Source organism: Colletotrichum aenigma, assembly GCF_013390185.1.
Source record: "Colletotrichum aenigma strain Cg56 chromosome Unknown KSG_Cg56_contig04, whole genome shotgun sequence".
NCBI lineage: Eukaryota > Fungi > Ascomycota > Sordariomycetes > Glomerellales > Glomerellaceae > Colletotrichum > Colletotrichum aenigma.
This window is the reverse complement of record NW_023500910.1, coordinates 1,716,973-1,737,406: the sequence shown is the minus strand read 5'-3', so window position 1 is coordinate 1,737,406 and position 20,434 is coordinate 1,716,973. Positions and strand designations below refer to the sequence as shown.

General features: G+C 49.7%; 7 protein-coding genes across 7 annotated transcripts; 3 read left to right on the top strand and 4 right to left on the bottom strand.

The window, feature by feature from the left end:
- Nucleotides 1-33: 33 nt before the first annotated feature.
- Nucleotides 34-2,288, bottom strand: CGCA056_v006334 (uncharacterized protein; the record flags this gene model as incomplete). The annotated part of the gene is made up of 4 exons (XM_037321585.1): nt 34-522; nt 582-991; nt 1,059-2,100; nt 2,247-2,288. 4 exons carry the CDS (start codon nt 2,286-2,288, stop codon nt 34-36), a joined length of 1,983 nt encoding a protein of 660 aa, XP_037180299.1.
- Nucleotides 2,289-3,545: 1,257 nt separating this feature from the next.
- On the bottom strand, nt 3,546-4,777 carry CGCA056_v006333 (uncharacterized protein; the record flags this gene model as incomplete). The annotated part of the gene is made up of 4 exons (XM_037321584.1): nt 3,546-3,589; nt 3,648-3,693; nt 3,752-4,250; nt 4,503-4,777. 4 exons carry the CDS (start codon nt 4,775-4,777, stop codon nt 3,546-3,548), a joined length of 864 nt encoding a protein of 287 aa, XP_037180292.1.
- Nucleotides 4,778-7,100: 2,323 nt separating this feature from the next.
- Nucleotides 7,101-7,607, top strand: CGCA056_v006332 (uncharacterized protein; the record flags this gene model as incomplete). Its single annotated transcript, XM_037321583.1, has 1 exon — nt 7,101-7,607. The coding sequence occupies one exon, from the start codon at nt 7,101-7,103 to the stop codon at nt 7,605-7,607; it is 507 nt and encodes a 168-aa protein (XP_037180293.1).
- Nucleotides 7,608-8,798: 1,191 nt separating this feature from the next.
- Nucleotides 8,799-9,538, top strand: CGCA056_v006331 (uncharacterized protein; the record flags this gene model as incomplete). Its single annotated transcript, XM_037321582.1, has 4 exons — nt 8,799-8,978; nt 9,053-9,092; nt 9,161-9,262; nt 9,456-9,538. 4 exons carry the CDS (start codon nt 8,799-8,801, stop codon nt 9,536-9,538), a joined length of 405 nt encoding a protein of 134 aa, XP_037180294.1.
- A 2,908-nt stretch (nt 9,539-12,446) lies between these two features.
- Nucleotides 12,447-12,778, top strand: RALF (Rapid alkalinization factor; the record flags this gene model as incomplete). The annotated part of the gene is made up of 2 exons (XM_037321581.1): nt 12,447-12,693; nt 12,759-12,778. 2 exons carry the CDS (start codon nt 12,447-12,449, stop codon nt 12,776-12,778), a joined length of 267 nt encoding a protein of 88 aa, XP_037180295.1.
- A 3,284-nt stretch (nt 12,779-16,062) lies between these two features.
- Nucleotides 16,063-17,311, bottom strand: CGCA056_v006329 (uncharacterized protein; the record flags this gene model as incomplete). The annotated part of the gene is made up of 2 exons (XM_037321580.1): nt 16,063-16,536; nt 16,601-17,311. The coding sequence occupies 2 exons, from the start codon at nt 17,309-17,311 to the stop codon at nt 16,063-16,065; spliced, it is 1,185 nt and encodes a 394-aa protein (XP_037179399.1).
- A 1,804-nt stretch (nt 17,312-19,115) lies between these two features.
- On the bottom strand, nt 19,116-19,805 carry CGCA056_v006328 (uncharacterized protein; the record flags this gene model as incomplete). The annotated part of the gene is made up of 3 exons (XM_037321579.1): nt 19,116-19,148; nt 19,198-19,414; nt 19,471-19,805. The coding sequence occupies 3 exons, from the start codon at nt 19,803-19,805 to the stop codon at nt 19,116-19,118; spliced, it is 585 nt and encodes a 194-aa protein (XP_037179398.1).
- Nucleotides 19,806-20,434: the final 629 nt, after the last annotated feature.

Sequence of the window (20,434 nt, the reverse complement as noted above, 5' to 3'; positions counted from 1 at the left end):
AAATATATTTCCATTAAACCACGAGCACCTGTATCACAGGAGCGCCGGGGCGCCAATGTTCGCCACCGTGTTGCCGTCCCTGTCCAAGGTCATGGCGGCGTTCCCGTAGGCCCCGTACGGAGATGCAGCCCCAGCAGGCTGCCGGGGAAACGCCATCTTCGCTCGTGTCGCGAAGCCGTTGGTTCCGAAGGCCTTATCCACCCACTGCTTTGCAGCGTTGGTATTGTCGCTGCCATACTTGAGTTTAAACTCTGTCTGAGCTTCGACAGCCCAGATCTGTGCTCTCCCTTCGATGCCGCCGAGATACGTGTCGATCCAGTAGGCGTAGAAGGACCGCAGCGATGGATTGCCACCGCCAGTGCGGGTTGGCTCATCAGGTTGTGATCCCCAGGTGTAGGTCTGGTCGAACTCGTTGAGGACCAAGTCTATCCAGTTGGAAACGCGCATCCACTTGTTCCAGACGTTCTCCTTGGTGCTGGGCTGGGTGTGAGCGTATCTGAGGTAGTGGAAAACGCCGGCATGCTGGAAGACACATGTGAAGTCAATAGTTATTCATATCTGGTTAAGGCAGGATCACTTACACTTCTGATCCAGTTTCTGTTCAGGTTAGCCGCGCTTGGGTGGCTACTTGTCAGACCAGTCGGCTGGCCTTCCCCGAAAAAGGTCCCCTTGTGTTCGTTGACTTCTGCCTCTACGAGAGCAAAGTTCTTCGTCGTCTGGCCAAGCGGCATGCCCCCATTGCGCTCAGATAGGGGATCGGATCGTGCAATGGCGTAGGCAAGGACATCATCAAGCGGCGCCCCTCCCGCGGGGATGCCGAGGGGTGTATTACGTGATTGCAGCTTGTGGTTTCGAGGGTTGTTCTCATCCAAGAAAACTTCTGCGACCCAGAAAGACTGTGGCTTCATGGACATACCGATAGGAGTCAAATCTCCGTCTCCGAGCCACTCGAAGAACCTGGCTAGCGTCTGTTTCTCGTACACGTGGTCGTCTAAGCTTAAATGTTAGCTACAACACCAACACGAAATCGAAGAACTACAAGAGGGGGCAAAACATACTCTGGAATTTCTTCGTATCACCGACGTCTTTTTTAGTATCAAACTTCAGATCTCCGCCGCATTTAGCATCGCCCTCGAGGTAATAGTACTTGTCGATGTTGCTGTCCGTAATTGCGTCCGCACACGGCTTATGTTTGCCACAATCAATAAAGAAGGTCATGCCAGCAACATTAACCTTCGGATCGTCCTTGGTCAAGGCCCGCTCCGATAGAAGGCCGTCACGGGCCTGGAGGCCGGAGGCGGTGCAGCCACTCTCGCTCTTGGGGCTGTCCAGGACGCAAGAGTCGCCAGCCGCCCGCGACACAAACATGGATCCCCATCGGGCGTCCCGCGCTGCGTTCTTCGCCTTCGACGAGCGGCACGAATCGCAGGTAACCGCCGTCTCGCTGGGGCTCGCACTGCTGGTGCTGGTCGTTGTAGTTTGCGGCTTGTCGCTGGTCGTAAGGCCTCCATCTGGCCCAGCGGTTGTTGTCGTGCCGGCATCCTTCGTCGTCGTAGTTGGAGGCTCTTCCATCTTCGTAGTCTTCGGCGCATCATCCTTCTTGGTTGTCTTCGGGTCCGGCTTTGAATCGAGCGTCTTACAGTCGCCCTTCTTCTTCCGCTTGCAACCCGTGCTGGTTCCGACTGAATCGGGCGCGTTGACCAGCGAGTTGAAGGTGCTGTCGTAGTCGAGCTCAATCTTGTCGATGCCGCAGCTCTTCTTGACCCAGCCATCGAAGAAGTCGGTTGGGTTCAGCGAGTTCTCCGCGAATGATTTGGCGCCCTCGACGGCTGCCTTCGTCGCTGCCCGTGCTGAGGCAGCGGCCTGGCCGGCGCCTGGGACGAGGGCGAAACCGATGTTGATGCTCTCGACGACGGCCTGAACGAAGACACCGCAGATGATCTCGTCGAGCTTGGCCAGGCCCTCGATGACTGGAGTGATGAACGCCTCGGCGACTGGGTCAATCTCTTCGGCACAGAAACAGTCGCCCGGGAGCCATTCGTAACCGTCAGGGTCTCGGGGATACGGCCCTTCTCCGTTGGGGATATGGTCAGAGTGGCACTACATTTCATGAATATGATTAGCGAAATTCGCAAGGCCAGATCATTCCTTAAACCCTTGAGGGAAACCACTCACCCCGACCCTGTCTTCTGGCTGGCCCTTTTCCTTGCAAAAGGTCCTACAAGGGGTCAGGCCGTCGTTTTGACGGTCTTGTCAATGTAGATGACGCATGTGCCATCCTTGGCCATGGCGTTATAAAATTGATCCAATTTCTCATCTCTGCGAGATACTTCGGATACCCGAAGAGCGCTGGTGGTGGCAAAGAGCAGACTGCCGAGTAATGGCAAATACGCGAACGCCCTCATCTTTTCGCAATGACGCAGTACAGAAGCCCGGACAAAAGGAGAAGTGAGAAACGATGAATGGTATCAAGTACAATAGCTTCTGGTTTTGGTGAGAGTGTCCAACGACAGCTATCGAGAGTTGCCTTTATATATCCATATGTTAATAGATCATGCTAGGTCATGATAGACCGCAATGAAGTTGAGCCACCTCGAACTATTCCCATATTCTGATTTTGTTCACGAGCGGGTCTTCATCCTTGCTCGTCAATTACCGCCCGAAGCCCAGAGGAACGCATCAAGTTGATGTTACCTTGGCCTCGTGGGGATGTAAGATCTCGGCCGAATGTGTTACCTCTGGAAGCGCAGACGCAGTTGAATAACCCACTGATCAAGAATGTGTCTCTTTTTGTTATTGCCCAAGAACTGCGCCCTTGCTAGCAGCATCCTGAATGCTTTGCGCGCCGCAATCCAAAATAGGATCGCACTCATCCAGGGGTTCGCATATTTCTGAAGGCGGCACGGATAAGGCCTGGCCAATTGCATTGTAGGCTTGTCCGAGGCAGACTCAGACGCAGCTGGTCCCCATGTCTAATTGAGTGTCAGCTTACTGATCTTAATTGCCAAGAACTCCAGCCGTCACAACAGCCAATCAGCCCTGTTCAGTGGCAGCCTGGAAAACGGTCAGCATGTCGCCTGCTCTTTCGAAATGGTTTTGGGTGCGTGAGAAGCCAAGCGCGTAATTGAATCGGACTCTGAGGGAGATATCCCACTTTCCTCTGCACCATTTCAAATGGATGTCTATCAAGCGCCGGCCTAACAGGCCCCAAGGTCACAATTTCTTCGAGGCCCCCAAGGGTACGTTTTCAAAGTCTATTTAGAAATGCGGCATGAAATACCATAGTCCATAGTTGCTCCCGCTACATGTAAGCGATAGTCCCGAGGCCGGTAAAACAGTCTTGCTCAACTGCGCTTATTCCGCATCTATGGATCATTCGTTTGATGAATGCAACTATCCTAGCTCTATTTGCTTGGCCGAATTAAGAGTCTTCTTGGTCTTTATCCAAAGAAACCTGGTTCGGTTCGGCGCTTCTCTGCGCAACGAATCAATCAAGCTGCAGTTTGCCCTCAGGAAGCTACAGTGCAGCCACGATCAAACATCCTTCATGACTTCATAAGTGCCATCCCTTCGTGCAAGTTGAACTTCCCTGAAACATTCCTCGTCAGCACGTACGTGGGATTGGGAAGAGAAAGGGCAACACTCACTCTGTGGGGTGGGTATAAATGAGCCCATCATATACGCAATCCAGCTCTATCAATGTCAGAAATGGATGAAACTTGTCTCCCGAGCCCCGTTTGTAAAGTCGCACACCGGGCGCTGCACCAATATCCACATAGCCCTCTTGAGGGCCGATCCTTTGGCTCAGCGGTGTACTCAGCGTGACGGATTCGATAGTCTTGAATGAGGATAAGATGTTTTTCAACCCCTGGGCGTCGAACTCCTTGATGCAGCAGAAGCTACTGTTAGCTTCAATGCCGCAAGTGAGGGATCGCGCTGCAATCCATATGCAAACGTTTTTTAAATTCTTGAACTTGTCGAACCGTAGCCAGTCGAAGTCGTAAACGTCGTGGCGACGAGGGATACCAGGGAGGTCGTAATTAGCACACATCAGCAGCGCCGGGAAGTCCGGACTTAGAGACTGCTCCAAGCTTCGGGCATGTTTGAAAAACGCCGGGGGCGTTACCCCCGGCTTAGCCGTCTTCATCGCTGGGTGTATGGCGCATGCGCCAAAGAACATTTGGACTGTCGCCAGATCGGTGAATATGAACGTTGTCGACTCGTATATGGATTGAAGGCACTCATTAGAGCTAAAGTTGTAAGTATTCAGTTATGGCCGAGTCATATGATAACGGGTCGCCACCTACATGGCCTTGCACGACAATAGCATGGGAATGTATGCGGTTGCCCACGGTCGATGGGGCGTATTCTTCCTTTCTGTTTTCTAGCAGACTATTGTCGTGGTGCTGGATCCACGGATAGCTGAAATACCGTGCTTTTCGAATGCGCGCTCGCCGTAGAGCCAATGATTCATCTATGGAGACTGCAGTCGTCTGCAGTACCGTGGCGCATTGTCATGCCGGTCTCGCACTATCTTCTGACCCAGCGAGACTCCGAGCTGTTCTCTCATTTTCTCAATGTCGCGTTGTAGTTCGTCCTCGACCTGGTACTCCGCAGTGCACGACCATCGACAGAAGTGCTTGTCCTCCGCGGTGCCATGCCACAGAATATGCTGGCGAAGACCACATGAGCGCCACAATTGGAAGTAGATAGCATCGCGGACCTCGCGCGGCAGACGGCTGATGAAGGCGGACTGTGTCTGGTAGTCGCAAATCATTCTGACGCTGAACGAGTTGGCTAAGATATCAATTGAGCTGTCGAATGTCGTTTTTGTTTGAGCGATCCTGGCGGGGTTGACGAAATGCTGGCAGCAAACCTGCTGTTGCAGTAAACAGCGCAAGCACGACCCACGTGACTGTCTTTTGCATGGGTTGACAGCCCCCAAGTTGAAGGATTTGCAAAGCCACACTCAATATGTGAATGGAAGTTAGGGTCGAAGTAAGAAGGAATCTGTCACAGTTTCATCCATTGTACCTTTTCAGGATTGGCTGGTCATTGGGCCGCTCTTGTTCGCTATCATAAAAGAAGGGGCTCTACTATCAAGAGACCTGCCCGGCGCCTGGTGACACAATCTCAACCATGTAACGAGATGTTCCCGCACGTGAAAATTGTCCATACAACGTGTTTTGGTCATGAACCTTTTGCGATGGACTTACTCCACGCGTCCGTTACCGTGGACATCGGAAAAGAAATAAGAAGAAAAGAAAACATGTCTTACTCTGTGAAGCGTTTTTGACAGAGGCGTTGAACTTTGGTAGTAATTCTCACTAAAGGACCACGTGGTACGTTCCGAGCTGTTCCGTACGAGCTAGATCTCCCTTGGTATGTAGAAAGACTATTCCTCGCAGGTTCTTGCATAGTAAACGGCTGAGCAACATGTCAGCGAGTGAGTGCAGCCTCAAGGTTTCCCCCGTCGTCATTGACGCTCCCGTCAGGAGGTCATGTTTCCAACCTAAAGCTACCTCACGCGATCATAATCATTCGAAAATTCGAGATTCCGATCGATTTTTCGTAGAAAAGCCAGTGAGGGCGAGAGGACAGGCTTGGTAGCAAGGTATGAAGATAATGAGCACTCGCAATAAAACCACTCAATGATCTACATTTTCTTCCACTCATTCGACAAGATCGGCCATCTCCGTTTGTCTTACTCCGCGCCCGTAAGAACAGGATATCATATGGCCGCGTCGACAAGAGGTGTGTAGTTAACAGTCGGGATATCAGCGGGTAACAGCATGCGATGCTTACTGAGTAATTTCTGTGCCAATCAGTCATCTAAACGCCCGATAATCTACTCTCTTGACAGACCACTTTTCTTCCTACATGTTTCGTGAAGTGTGGAAATTGCTCGCTAATGCCGGGCGCTTTTGTTCATGTGCCAAGACTGGCTGCATTAAGAAGGTGGCTTGTAGCCGAGACAAAATCGCGCAAGGAGGAACCGATGTCTCTTAACCGACGTCTCTTACGCATGGCCAGCTACTGGATGCTGACAAGTGCATGTCTAACGACTATCATCTTTGTCAAATTGTCTTGTTGTTTTAGTCAGACTATTCCTTAGACTCTTGCCCAGACCCTAAGCAAATCAAGTAGTGAGAATTTGAGATCCGTAGAAACAATCCATTGGTGCGCCAAGTAAATCCCAGTTTATTATGAATCAAATTGTAACTCTTCTAATGTACCCGTCCGTCAAAGCAGCATAGACCGACGATCGAAATGCAGTCAGCTCGTATTTACTCTGGGGATGTTGTAGAAAGTTTATGGTGCCGATTGACCGCGCTGTACCTTCTCCCCACTTATTCAGGCGCCTGGGTAAATATGCATTGTCTCCACATAGGTATCTGAGCTGTCGTAAGTAGCAGTAGCCAAAGCATTCAACTATAAGCCCATACTGGTGAAAATACTACCGGACATCTCAGTGGCCTGCGATGTTCGAGCAGTGAGAACAGATTTATCTTCTTTTACTTAAAAGAATGGAAGAGCGGGAGGGACAAGAGAGCGGGCAGAGGCGCTATATTTCCTTTTGCCATTGTCAGTAGGCAGTATTATGCATCATGAGAGTAGTGTAGGCCGATCATGCTTATTTCGTTTTTCGTGAAAGACCCCGGTACTAATTTGAGTCCGCCTTTCCACGGTTCCACGAAAGACCCCCCTGTACCTGCATCTCGAAGCCCCTGTCATGCCACACTACCCGGGCGAAAGCGGCTCGGGTCGATCCTTGAAGATCTGGGGATTTTGGGGAGCAATAACGATCCTTTGAGGTCTTGGTGTAAGACAAGCTGCAGGCCGTTAAGCGACGTTATGAACGAGGATTCTTTAGGGGCACGTGATGCGATGCCTTCTTCGTGGTGCAGCGGCGACACAGGTTGTTGATAACTCGACTATAAAGAGGGCGTAGAGTCATCTCCTTTTTTGCAAACATCCGCAAAGCAGATCAGCTCAGTAGCCTCAGTAACCTGATCAGAAGACACCAAAACGGCCACAATACAACTCAAAAATTGTTCAAACTTTGGTCTCATAACACCAACTTATAACTACTCAACACCATGAAGTTCCAACTTTCTGCTCTTGTCTCCCTTGGAGCCTTCCTCGCTGTCGAGGCTGGTGTTGCCGGCGTCTCACAGTCGCAAAGTCTCTCTGCCCGCGATGGCGTCGACCTGGCTGTCCGGTCCGCCGCTGCCAACATGACTTGGGCCGACCTCGAGTCCGGCGCGGATGCTGCTGCCATCTGCGGCTCTCTGGGTGTTTTCGAGCTGCCCGAAGGCTCGGACCCGGCTCTCGTTCGACTTTGTTCCGATCACCCAAGTCTTGGCCGACCCGGCTCCAATGCTGGTGGAGTTGGCACTCTGGCCTGTGCCAAAAACCAGAAGGGTTGCGATAAAGGATACTGCTGGAAGCAGTGTGGCGAGAATGGTGCTGGTTGGTGGTGCTGGACAGCGCTCGGCGACGGCTCGGGCCCCTGGAAGACATGTGTTGCGGGTTCTGATTGCGGTATGGGGGATCCTTGCGGATGGTCGAAGAATTTGTGCCCTAAGTGTGGCTGCAGCTGTTAAGGCAAAATGAGATGCTGAAGAGTACAAGAATATCTGGGGGATTAAAGAGGTCATAGTTGAACAGGCAGAGTCAGTCAGACTCTATGGTCCATTTCTAGAGCACGTCAAGGTACATCTCAGCTTCCACATAGATACTCGCGGCGTTGCGCCATGATCGGCCAGCAAATATCAACACTATAACACATTGAAGTCACAGAGAGTGGACGATGAACCTGTTATTCACTGTAAATTCGATGGTGCAACACCATTTCTCTGCCCATTCCCCCACCTGGTCCACATGAGAAGTAAACTGATGATAGAGGTGCCATAGATGCTGGTTAGTCACGATTTTCAGAACGTCGACTCGAAGACAAAGCCTTGTGAGCACCGCCTGGTTAGCTCCAATAGCAGTGCAGCTGAAGATGGCACATTTCAGACTTGAACGTTAAACAGTCTAGACTCAGTAGCATTAAGAGCTGTAATTGCTATGCTTTACAGGCTGAGCTCTTGTTAACGCAGAGACAAACAGGGATTAACGCGTATGAATTTCACATGGTAATTCCTTTTCAACTGATCAGGTTAACGTCACAACAAGGTAGGCAAAAATTAGCATAATATAAGCAGGATTCACAAAAGAATCGGCCAGCGATGGTCCTCTGCAGCTTTCATTTTAGGACTCGGAAGCTGACTACAGGAACTTGTACTTCGGAGGATTGATTGATCATTGCCATAATTCATATCGGATCTGTAATACCTAGTCTACTGGCAGTCGGGGTAACAAAAGTCCTTCCGAACGACTCCAGCAAGGTACGAGCGACGACACAAGTGGAGTTGGGCTGATCGCTAACGACGCTGAGACGAGAATTGTGATTGAACTGTTACGCCGAAGTCACCCGACCAGGAGACGGGTTCGATCCCACTCAAACCACCCTTGACAAATGGAAGCTTGTACCCCGGATGTCGGGGAGTTCTACCTAAAAAATGGCATAAGCGCGACATAGTGTTGCACTCGGCTCTGAACATGTGGTGCCGTTTCCAGCAAAAAATCGGCAATCGTCGTGTAGGACTCGCGATCTTCCAGGGGCACGATCAAAGCATGTAGCCAGGCGCCAATGCCCATATATACACCTCCGCGCTTGGATATCCCCTAAATCCGTGCTCCAAGAAAACAAGTTTTATCGTTATTTTCCGAGCAGGAGGGTCAAGCCAGAGATGTCGCTCTCAGAGCCGCCCGATGGACTCGACCTCACCGATACCAAGGTCCCGTCGCTGGTGTCTGGGTTCGTCATCACATGGGTTCTTGGAGCAGCCACCGTTGCGCTGCGCGTTACAGCGCGGAAGCTTGTGGGAAACAAAATTTGGTGGGATGACTGGATCATAATCGTGTCTTTGGTAGGATTTCACCCATGTCCCGGACAAGTCGCTATCGTCAATATGGCCAAGGACTAACAAGCTTTTCCTACCAGATATTTTCAGCAGCTTTCATGTTCGACGTTACGTGCTACAGTCAGTTAAGCCTTTGACACCGCAATGTCTGACGGATTACCCTGGACTTTCAACTAACAGTAACGCAGTGACCATAAATGGCGGCTTTGGAAAACATGTTGGGGCTACGCCAAACGGCCTGAGGGTCTACTTCACGGGTGTTTTCATCGCCGAGTATCTGTATACGATCAGTATTTGTTCTCGTTAAAGCGGCGATACTCGCTTTTTACTGGCGAATTTTCAGCGCCCGACGCGAATCACGGCTTGCCATTTATATCTTACTAGGTATTACTTGCGCTTGGGGAATAGCAGTGGTAAGCCCGCCCCTTGACAAAAGCAGTCGCAAGCTCGTCAATGTTATGTTGGCTAACATTTAAGCTGCAGCTCTTGGTGTCGACCTTTCAGTGCCTTCCAGTGTCGGCGTTCTGGCTCCGATTCGACCCGAATGCCAATCTCTCACCGTCTGATTACGAGTGCAGCGTCAACGTCAAGACATTCTTCATTGCGAACGCAATACCAAACATAATGACCGATGTTCTCCTCCTGCTACTACCAGTACCAGGCATTTGGAGTTTGCAACTTCGCAAACCCCAAAAAATAGCTCTGGTGGGAATCTTTACTCTTGGCATATTGTAGGTTCCCCCATCTTAGAGTTGTGGCCAGAACTGGCGCACTCATTTTCGTGCTACTGCTGATACCAAACCTTGCATACACAGCGTCACTGCAGTGTCGTCATCCGTCTGCACTATGTACTTGCAATTGACTTTGCCGACCCTGACACTACGTGGTTACTAACCGAAGAGATGATGTGGACTGGCATCGAAGTCAACATCGGCACTGTCTCCGGTATGTCAATTTCATGACTCCCGTTCTAACAATCATCCGGATACTTACTCCCCCAAGCGTATCTACCGTCTTTGAAACCAATATTCAATTTGGCACTGCATGGTAATGTTCAACAAAGTAAACCAGCCACGGGAAGTGACTTGGGTATCAGCACTGCAGGAGGCTCTAGCGGGCCTTACAAGCGCGGTGGAGACCAAAGGAAGAGTGCATTTGGTACGAGAACCTCTGAACGACGAGTGATGGAGGATATGCATCCATTATCAAGTCACACAACAGATCACGAAATGGACAGCTGGACAGAGCATGAAAGTCAAGAATTGGTAATAGAGCAGACAACCAAAGGGCGGATGGAATCAGGAAAACGCACACAACAATCCTGAGCCTTCATTGGGTATAGCAACAACGTACTGGGGTATCTGAGGTCTAGCAAATTTCTAAACCACGTCTAATCACCATGATATCGGTATCCATACTTACAATGTCAACCCAGTCATCCCCACTTAACATGCCCTCACTCACTAAACCATTTCTCTGAGAGTAGCATCTCGTCTCACTTGAAAATGAGTCCAGTAGTACCTGTTGGAGTCTCGATACGTTATGGTCATCGTCAAGCATGTGATGTGTGTATCGGATCAACGGCGCTCAAAGTATTTGGCTTCGTTAGCTGCCAGGCTGAGTCGTAGTACAACGAATATGCCCGCCAGGGCGATGTTGTTTAATATCCGAGAGTGATCGGGTCCCCTTATGAGTGGGGTTCTAATAGTTTTGATGGTGTTCTTGGAGCCCAGTGGGGCAATATGCGGCCATTTGAAGCTACTTGTCTCCCCAATAAAGTTATGACAGACTTCTAGAAGGTCGCTGACCTCCCTTCAGATGGTCACCGGACGACAAAGACCCTTGAAAGAGATACTTTACTGAAATGTGATTGGACAACAAAGCTCTACGGATCTCCTAGAAAGGGGTTCGAAACGGCCATGCCAGGACATTACATGAGTCCAAACGCTCCCAGCGGTCCGAACTTAGGATGCAGCGCCTATGCCGGAAGCTTTATATAAAGGAATCCTTCATCGGGTGTTCTTCCCTGGCTGGATCTACAAGCTTAGACCTTTTGTATCCATCCCGAGATATAATGCCCGTTAAAAGTAGGGCGAGCGTCAGTCGCCAGTAGCGGAAGCATGGTCGAACATACATGTGTCGCTGACTTTTCCACGCATCCAATCTAACATGATAAACCATGCAATCGACTTCTAAGCGTTGAAAGTATTTTATTAACCGCATAGAATGCATCCTATCTCTCGATTAGCGCCTGTCAATTAAAATCATCCCGAATCGGTCTCAATATTCTGGTACCTTATCGTACGATCGAGGAAGCTTGTTTTCTCAGGCCGGCTACCGGCAACACGATGAGAAGCTTGGGTGAAAACCAAGAACGAAACGAGATCAAAGTTCGGGACGAAATGCCAGATGAGAATCCCGGAAAACTTACTAGTCCGCGATGCTCGCATGCTAGCACGTCGCACGAGTCTCTCGGAGAACGCCCTGCAAGGTCGAGAAATACATACACATACCTATCTAGAGAGCCGAGAAAGTCCTTCCAGTAAATTCACGAACCTTCGTCGACTCTACCTAGCCTTGTTTTCTGATGAACTTACATCCAAGGCGATGGAAATCCATCTTATGCGTTGTCAGACATGGTGTTGTACATCAAAACTAGCAAAAGCCGTGTACGCAGATGGTGCTTGAAGACGAAATTGAAAGCCGGCCTTTCCTGTATTGACTCATTGTATACTGATGCTGCTTCTCACAATGAAGAATTCAGATGTCAATCGGAAGGGTCCGTCCGCAATGGTATGGATGTTGCGCATTACATCTTCTGAAATGGCCATGGAACTTCACCGGGTCTTCAGTTGCGGAATGATTCAGGGCATTGTTCTGTATGTGGTCCCTGATTAACAAAATTCAAATCCTCTTCTCCGTTTACGACGTTTTAATTGCCTTCAAAAGTTGACAGCTATTACTATACACCACAGCCATGACCAAACGGGATGCTTCTGACACGCCGCAAAGTAAAAAGACCATCATGTGAGCCCTGCAGTGCTATCTTCTATGAAATTGGTGCATCAGGTCTCCGTGATACTCGCAAGAATGACTGGACTTCTTCGTTTCCACTCTGTGCCGATCGGTTCTTCTGAAGTGACGCGTTTATTGTTCGCGTCGCCGTTTTATTCTATTGGGGCAAGCAACGAGACCCGAGACCTTCGCGATTTCGCGGTCTTTCAACAAGTCAATATACCTCTAAGTAATGGTACTCGACTCGAAAGAGCATGCTCTTCGAGAATTGCAGATTGAAGTAGCTGAACAGATGTTTCTCTTGTGTCTTTGTTGCCTATTAGAAGGACGGCTGTCGCGCCAATTTCAGACGATGAATCATTTGACTTCACAGTATTCAATACATCGACCAAGCTAGATATCTCTTTTTTCACGTCACTTCAATCCGCTTTATATCCTTGCCTGCTGAACCATTTCAGCATGAAGTTCGCCGTCTTTACCATCATCGCCAACTCGGCCCTGATGATCACCGTCGTTCCCCTTGCGTCCCCGCAGAACAAGAACATCGGGAATCCTGCCCTCAAGAAGGGTAGTACACCTTGTAGCCGACGTGGTGCTAATTACGAAAACTGCAGACCGGGAGGCGGTGGTTCTGGTCCGAACCCCAATTCGAGCCGTGGATGCAACAAGATCACCGGGTGCCGTGGAGGTCCTGGGGCTAAGAAAGGTATGGTTTTATCCTTCAACTTCAAAATTTTCAGAGGAGAAAGTTCATTCCATTTCCCTACCTAGGTGCGAATAAAGCGCCATGACTTGGCCGGTCTGTTCTTTAAAGCTCTCCCGCTGCCTTCGTTAATGAGCACAAGGCAATCAATCATGGCGAACATCACTGACAGTGTTGTTTCAGTATGGCTGCTCAATCATTTCGGTCACTACAAAATTTTATACAAGGCTCTTTTTGAGATTATTCAATAAGACTGTCATTAACTCGATCCAATGTCACCTCATGAGATTATTGCTGGCGGTCTGCGCTACAGTCCGTTGCGTTGACAGCGTCCGCCCCCGACTTTGACCCGGATGGAAAATTTTCCGCTAGCCCGAAAACCCCCTTAACTTCCTAAAACTTCACACTTGAATAACTCTATGCGTACGTAATGCGCGAGAATAAAAATAATACCACTATAATTACCTAATCGAGGGCTATCGATTGATATATTTTTTATTCTCGCGCACTACGTACGCATAGAGGTATCTAAGTGTGAAGTTTCGGGCGATTTGGTGGGTTTTCAGCAAAAAGCCCCTTTTTTTGCCTTTTTTTGGGCCGAAAATTGGGGGGCGGACGCCGTCAACGCAACGGACTGTAGCATCGCTCGCGACGTCTCATCAGACACCAGGACCATGGTCTCCTCCTGTTTAAACTTTCGGTGGACCCAGCTCAATGCATGATTGAAAAATTGAAGGAATAGAGTGGATAGATGCGTTCCTACCTTAGATATCAAGATCTGCCGACATCGTCAGGTCGGGTCCGAGATGAGGCCGATTATTGGCAATAACCAGTGCAGAGATGAACTAAAGACTTCTCAACTCTGCTTCAATAGATTTCCTAGAATACTTTCTTTCGGACATAAAGCACTTGGCTGTCGTGCGACGGACTCTGGTGAAGGCCGGCTACTTCTTGTCGGACGCTATCCCACCGGTTTGTGGAGTATCGTGTCTTCCCCTATGTCATGTTGTTAGAAACCATAGCACCGTGATTGGTCCTTAGATGACTTGATGCTAAGTCATTGACGATGCCAGCCAATCGCTTGCACATACACTGCATGGATACATACGCTACGATCCATTCTGAAAGTCCGTCTCCGTCAGTCCATTCTTGGCAGAGTGCGAATGTCCGCCTCACAACCTTGAGCATAGTGTTTCTGGAACTACGGCAGTTCATGGAGACAGACGAGTTTATGAGTTTCTGTCTTTGTCAGTTTCTGATTTAAACGCAAACAGTTCCTCATGCTATCATGACTCCAAACTCGCAACTTCGATCTACTGCAAAACAAGCAACATACAAGCGATGGACCACCTGCATAATACCTCTACCATTTGGGGTCAGCCATCGATCTATGATGGCGACAACACGTCATTATTGGCTGCCCTCTTAGCCATCACTCTCATTGTGACCATCCCTTCCTTCTTTCTTTTCAGTGGCGCAAGCAAGCTTCCGATCATCAATCCCAAGAAGTTCTATGAACTCACGGCTTCCCGTTCGGTCTTTGAATTTGCTGTAGCTGGGCGGGAGCTTCTTGCATCAGCTCGAGCGAAATTTGGTCCCGTACCTTTCCGCGTTCACACTGATATGGGAACCTTCATCATTCTTCGCCCTGAGCATGGCGAAGAAATTCGCAATGATCCCAGGTTCGGGATTGATGAACCCATCATTGAGGTGCGTCTTGCTTCAAGGGGCTTGGTGCATTTTGCACGGGAGAACTTCAACATGTTCTGACTTCACATGTGGCGTAGTTATTTCAAGCCCATTACGCCGGCTTTGAACCGTTCATGGAGGGGGCTTTGCCAACGAAACCACTACAGAACGTGGTCAAATTCAAGATGACAAAGTCTCTAGGTCGGCAGCCTATCACAAATCTTTGATAGAAATATCGCTAATATCGGGGTTGTCTTTAGCCAAGATAACGCAGCCGCTCTCCGAAGAATGTGCTTCGACACTTCACGCAGCTCTTGGCGATAGCGAAGGTATTCTATAGCCAATACCAAAGCGTCTCCAACTAAGCAAGCATGCTAACATTTTTCTCTAGAATGGCAGCCTGTCGCTCTTGGAAATCTCATCATTCGCCTCATTTCCAAAATGTCTGGTCGCATTTTCGCGGGTCCGAACCTTAGCAACAACGAGCGATGGTTGGATTTGATCGTCAATTACGGAGACAACAGCATTGAGGGGATGCGGAAACTTCGACTTTGGCCCACGATTCTGAAGCCCTTAGCTGTGAAATTCATCCCTGAGTGCAAGAACCTGCAAGCTCAAGTCAAGGAAGCATGGGATCTTGTCGCTGCTGAGATCCAGGCGCGACACGCCAAGGGCGGCGAAGCAGAGTACGAAGATGCCATTCACTGGTTCGAGGAGTTGGCAGGTGGAGATCGATACAACTTTGGTGCATCGCAGTTGATGCTTGCTGTGGTGTCGATTGGAACTACCTCTGATCTGATCACGCAGACCTTGATTGATATCCTTCGTCGCCCTGAGCTGATACAGCCCTTGCGAGAGGAGATCGTGGCTGCTATTTCCGAAGGCGGCTGGAAGAAGACTTCGTTGTACAACATGAAGCTCCTTGACAGTGTCCTGAACGAAAGCCAACGCCTGAAGCCGAATCAGATCGGTAAGCTTTTCGTCCAAGAACGTGTCAATTTTGCGCGACTAACCGCTGTTCTAGCTTCCATGTTCCGGCAAGCACTTGTCAACATTACTCTCTCCGACGGCACCAAGGTCCCAAAGGGCCACAAAGTCGCCGTTTCGACCGATCGAATGCGAGATCCGAGTGTCTACGAGAACCCGGATGTTTTCGACGGCTATCGCTTTTTCCGCATGCGCGCTACTGAGCAAGGAGCACCGAGTCAGCTGGTGACCACAAGTGTGAACCATCTTGGGTTCGGGCATGGCGAACATGGATGCCCCGGTCGTTTCTTCGCCGCCAGCGAGGCTAAAGTCATTATTTCTCATCTTCTTCTGGTGTACGACATGCGCCTAGAAGACGGGACCGAGCACAACATCCGGAAATTTGGTTTCGCAGAGGAGGTTGACCCGACTTTCAGGATCTTTATGAAGAGACGCAAGGCGGAAATCCCCCTATAATTTTCAGATCCATTTGGGTGAGCCACTTCATCCGGAACTATAGATTTTGACAATTTTTGGCAGCGAGATGTATTTAGTCAGGCCAAGGGACTCAAATAATTGTATGTTTTGGTGAGAAATACAGATTGGCTTAGTAACGCTCGATAATCCAATACTTTCCAGTCTACATGATGTTCAGGTGTACCGTCCTTATCCTATTCAACAACGTGTCTTCCGATCCAGTGCATCCTTCAAATATACTCATATCCCGCAACCATCAGAACTGCGGGTATTCATTTTCAAATGCCACTCCGTCATAGAATCCAACGCCCATGGGTCGACATCTCGATTCGCCTTAATGAAAACTGTCTCGTAGGGATGGACATTCATTCCAAAGTACTCCTTGTCAAATAAGACATCTCCAGCTTGTGTAGCTTCACAGTACGCCTCAACTCCACCCATGACTGTATGTGCAGCTGTCATCATTGCATCGACTTCGTAGCCAGCTTTCATGATAAGACCTGTCGTCCCGATTTCAGCATGGACAGCGGCGTTCCAGTCTCCATAACACCCGCTAAGCCCAACCGGGTTTTCTTTTGAACCGAACTCATCATCTTGTGATGCAGAAAGCGCGAAGGCAGGGTCGAGTAGAATACCCATGCCCACATCATCTGTTGCGAGGATCATGGACTGGACATGCATTCTGGGTTGGCAATTCACCGTCATACCAACCAGCTAGTAGGATCGCCCTTTTAGTAACTTGCGGCTAGGAAAGAGAATGAGCATCATAAGTACTTACCTTCGTTGTCTCTGTGATTTTCCCAAGATATAAGTCGGTCCAGCATGATTTGCTCCACCAGGGTAAGAAAGGGCCTCTAATGCTTGCATTCATCGTGATAAAGCGCTTGTACCTCTTCCACAGATTATTCTTTCGAAGGACTTCTCCAATGGCACCCAAGTCGAAGCATGTGTTGTCCCGCTTCACAACCGTGACGTTAGGCTTGCGAGGAACCATTCTCGCCGCCCCTGAATCTCCGTTAAATATGAACACGAAGTCGGCCGCATTGTGAAGCCCCTTTGTAATGAAGAACCTCAGGTTTGCTCGGGCGTTGTCAGACTCAGAATAGGCGTACACAACAAGCGGTCTATCGCCTGCGGTCGTATTGACTGATGCTGAGATTTCGGGCTCAATGTCGTCTTCTGGAAGTGATGTGTTTTCTAAGTCTATATTGGCTGGGCTTGAAAATATTGGCTCTTGATCGTCGTCTGACAACGGTGTGTCTTCCGCAATTATATCAATTGGCGCTGAAAGTACTGGATCTGAAACTCCATATTGTGCAGGCTCAGCTGCCAAGGGCTGGAAAGGTTCCTTGTTAACTGCCGATCTAAACGGTGCGTGATATTGCTTGCTCTTGAAATACTCACTATCCATGCCCGGTGTGGCAAAATCCACCATGCGGATACGATGAGTGACACCGCAACGAATATCGCGATCTTCAGAGGCACCCATTGAGCCTTGAGAAGAGGCATTGTAGAGGTATCGCAAGAAAAAAATGCGTCAAAGAAAAAAAGGAGAACAGACAAATCACTTGGCAGCAGAAGTAAAGGTGTGTGCTGAAGATAAACGTTCCAGGAACGTGGGAGGCTTACGTGCCTTCTCGACGCCAGCGGCTGAATGAGATAACTATTGAACAAACACATTTGAGTTTCAGGCGCTCGGCGCTTCCATATAGTCGAGCTAGAGAAACTGACACACGGATCAGCATTACCATGCTTGAATGCCGAAGAGTAGTGCGGTTCTCCGGAATGTTCCTATCAAGGCTTCGTGGCTCTGGACCTTGGGCCTGGCCGTTTCCGTCAACGAGTCATACCGGCATTTCGCGCGGTGGAGACAACACGCAATTGGCTTTGCGCCGTCAGAAAGCACCGGAACAGCACCCGTATCTTTCACCAACATTTTGAGCACCAAAAGTTCCAACGTGCAGTCCGAAGACGTTGAAATGCCAAGGGAGTGCTCAAGCACCATTGTGACCGGCAGACCTCACCCCTTGCTCAGTGTGACCCACGAGCGATTTGAACGTTGTGGGGTTTGCAGGCCAGTCTAAGGGTATTTCAGGCCAGACCCAAATATCGCGATTGACGGGACATTTCATCCCAAGGTTGATCCAGGCTCCTGGCATCTTTTCGCAGCAGCAGACTCATCTCGACAGCCAATATCACGAATCTCGAGGTTTGTTTCGATTTGACGTTTTCGTCTGGGAAGAATTCATCATCCTCTGTCCACGTAATCAGTGTTTAGTGGTCATGGAATTGCTCTTAGGTGGCGACAGCCGAGACATTCTCCCACTGGTACAAAACGCCCGAGACATAGCTCCTGTCCGGCGCTAATCTCCAGCCACTTGAGCTTCCTTGGTGTCGACGAAAGCAGCTGTTGGGTACCGCAGTCGTCAAGCTCCCTAACGGCTTCATCCGTTGACATTTAGGAAAAGTTGTGGGCTCAAACTTTTTTGCGTCATCTCAAAGTTGGGACACCCGGACAAATGACACGCTGCCTGGCCTAGTGGTTAATAGACGAGCATGTCTCGCTATTTGGAGCCGCAGAATGGACTGACGGCGGTTGCCATGTTCATGACCTCGAATTATGGTACTGCAAGAATGACTTTCTAGCCAAGTGGGTAAGTGCTACCTGGTCATGCCGATCGTCTAATTAAGCTTGTCTTCTGTGCCTAAATACATGTATGCTCTCTTTGATTATTTGGCAGTCTGATGTACTCATCGAAATTTTTATTTTTGCACTTGGGTTGGGTAAAAGGTCCCTTCTCGCCTAGTGCACAAAATGAGATGAGATCTTTTCCCGCCACGAATCGGCATATCAGGGCGCTTGCAAACGCAGTTTCGGTAACTTGACTTCTGATCAGGCTAGTCGAGTAATTTTTTTGATTAATTATTGGGCATCAAATACTCAAACATGGTTTCTATCTAATAAGCTGTTATTATTGTTGTTTAACCTTTCTCACGGTTCGCCGGCATTTCGTGGATAGTTCTTTGTATGTTGATTCCGTCGCTGGATAGCTCATGCTTGTGTCCCGGAATCACCTCCGCTGGAAGCTCGGATTTCCGACCGTAGAATGATGGAGGTTTTACATACGGCAGTTCTTCTAACTCGTTGACAGTCCTCGATCTCCCTCGCCGCCTCCACCACATGAACATGCCACCAACAAGGACAAGCAAAGCAATCACAGCACCAACTGAGGCCCCTACCGTCGTGGAAAGAGGCGGTCCGGATGATTGATTACTTCCCCCTGATGCCCCTCTTACTTGTTCCGTGGTAGTAGGGCCTGGTATCTTTGAAGTTGCCGTCGCAGTCGGGAAAATAGTCGCGCCTGTATTGCTTACGCTCGTCGAACTCGCTGGGAAGTTGTATCCGTTGACTGGTACTGCCCAGATAGTGACTTCAGCCGAATTGACTACGCTTGTAGTCCTTTTGGCTATCCCGCCGTTTGTTCCTATTGTAAGGGATTCGTATGTAATCGTTTGTCCAGGTGTAGCCATCGACAGACACTGAGACGGGAAAACGGGTCTATTCGGTTGCGGCACGTTGAACGAATAATCTCTGCCTCGGGACATCAGCCGCATGTCTCTCAACGGAATCGGTAATTGTGCACGTACGACGGACAGCAGAAAACGTGCTGTACCCCTCCAGCTTCCAGTAGTGTTTGTGCAGCCGTGTAAAGTTGGGGGCACTCGAACGTCGGACCCAAGGCAATCGATGTCGCCTGGCTCACGGTCTGAAACCACCAGGAAGTCACCGCCTCCGGAAAACACGTCACTGCTCCAGAGTCTATGTTCATTCCGAAGTACGGATCCCATGCGAGAATTGGGCCTTCGTCAGATTGACGATACGTTCTCGAAGCACAATCGGAGTTCATCGGCCAGGGGGTCGGTAGCGGGGAGTACACAGTCGGCCGACCGCTGGCCGTGACCACGGTGGGTGTTGTGGCCATCACGAATCCAGGATCATGGGCTTTGGGGGAGAGAAGAAAGCAGAGGAAAAAATGCTAAGAAAGAATATCGTTGCTTCAGAATGCATGCAAAATGAGCGGGAGAGACATGGCGTCCTGCAATACCACACCACCAACCGGCCGGGAAGGTCGCTCATCTTAATGCAGGCGTTTACAGTTCCAACACACTTTTGTCTTCCACGACAACCAGATCAACTCTTCCGGGGCCCGTTGGAAAACCGCTGTTGGTTCTCAAGTGACGAGGCAAGGGCCCTGGTCTGAAAGTCCAGAAAGAGACAAAGAGACTCCGCTTCAGAAAGAACCCGGCATAGCGCCATCTTCAACAGCCTATGGGCACGCGACCGCAATTTGTTGTTGGTAGCAGGTTGGGACAATATCCTGTGAGAGCCGAGCTTGGCGCCTACCCAAGGCCAGAACCTGAGCAACGGGCGGCAACCACCAACCCCTCATAACGGGGTTCCTCGCGCAGCTTTCTTCTTTCGTTGAATCTTCTCGGAGCACGACCCAGATCTGCGTGCGCCCTGCTCTAACGTCTTCCCGACACCGCCAGCGATATCTACGTCTTAAGCGGGCGCAGCCCAATGTTGCGGCGCAGCATATCTATTCCCTGT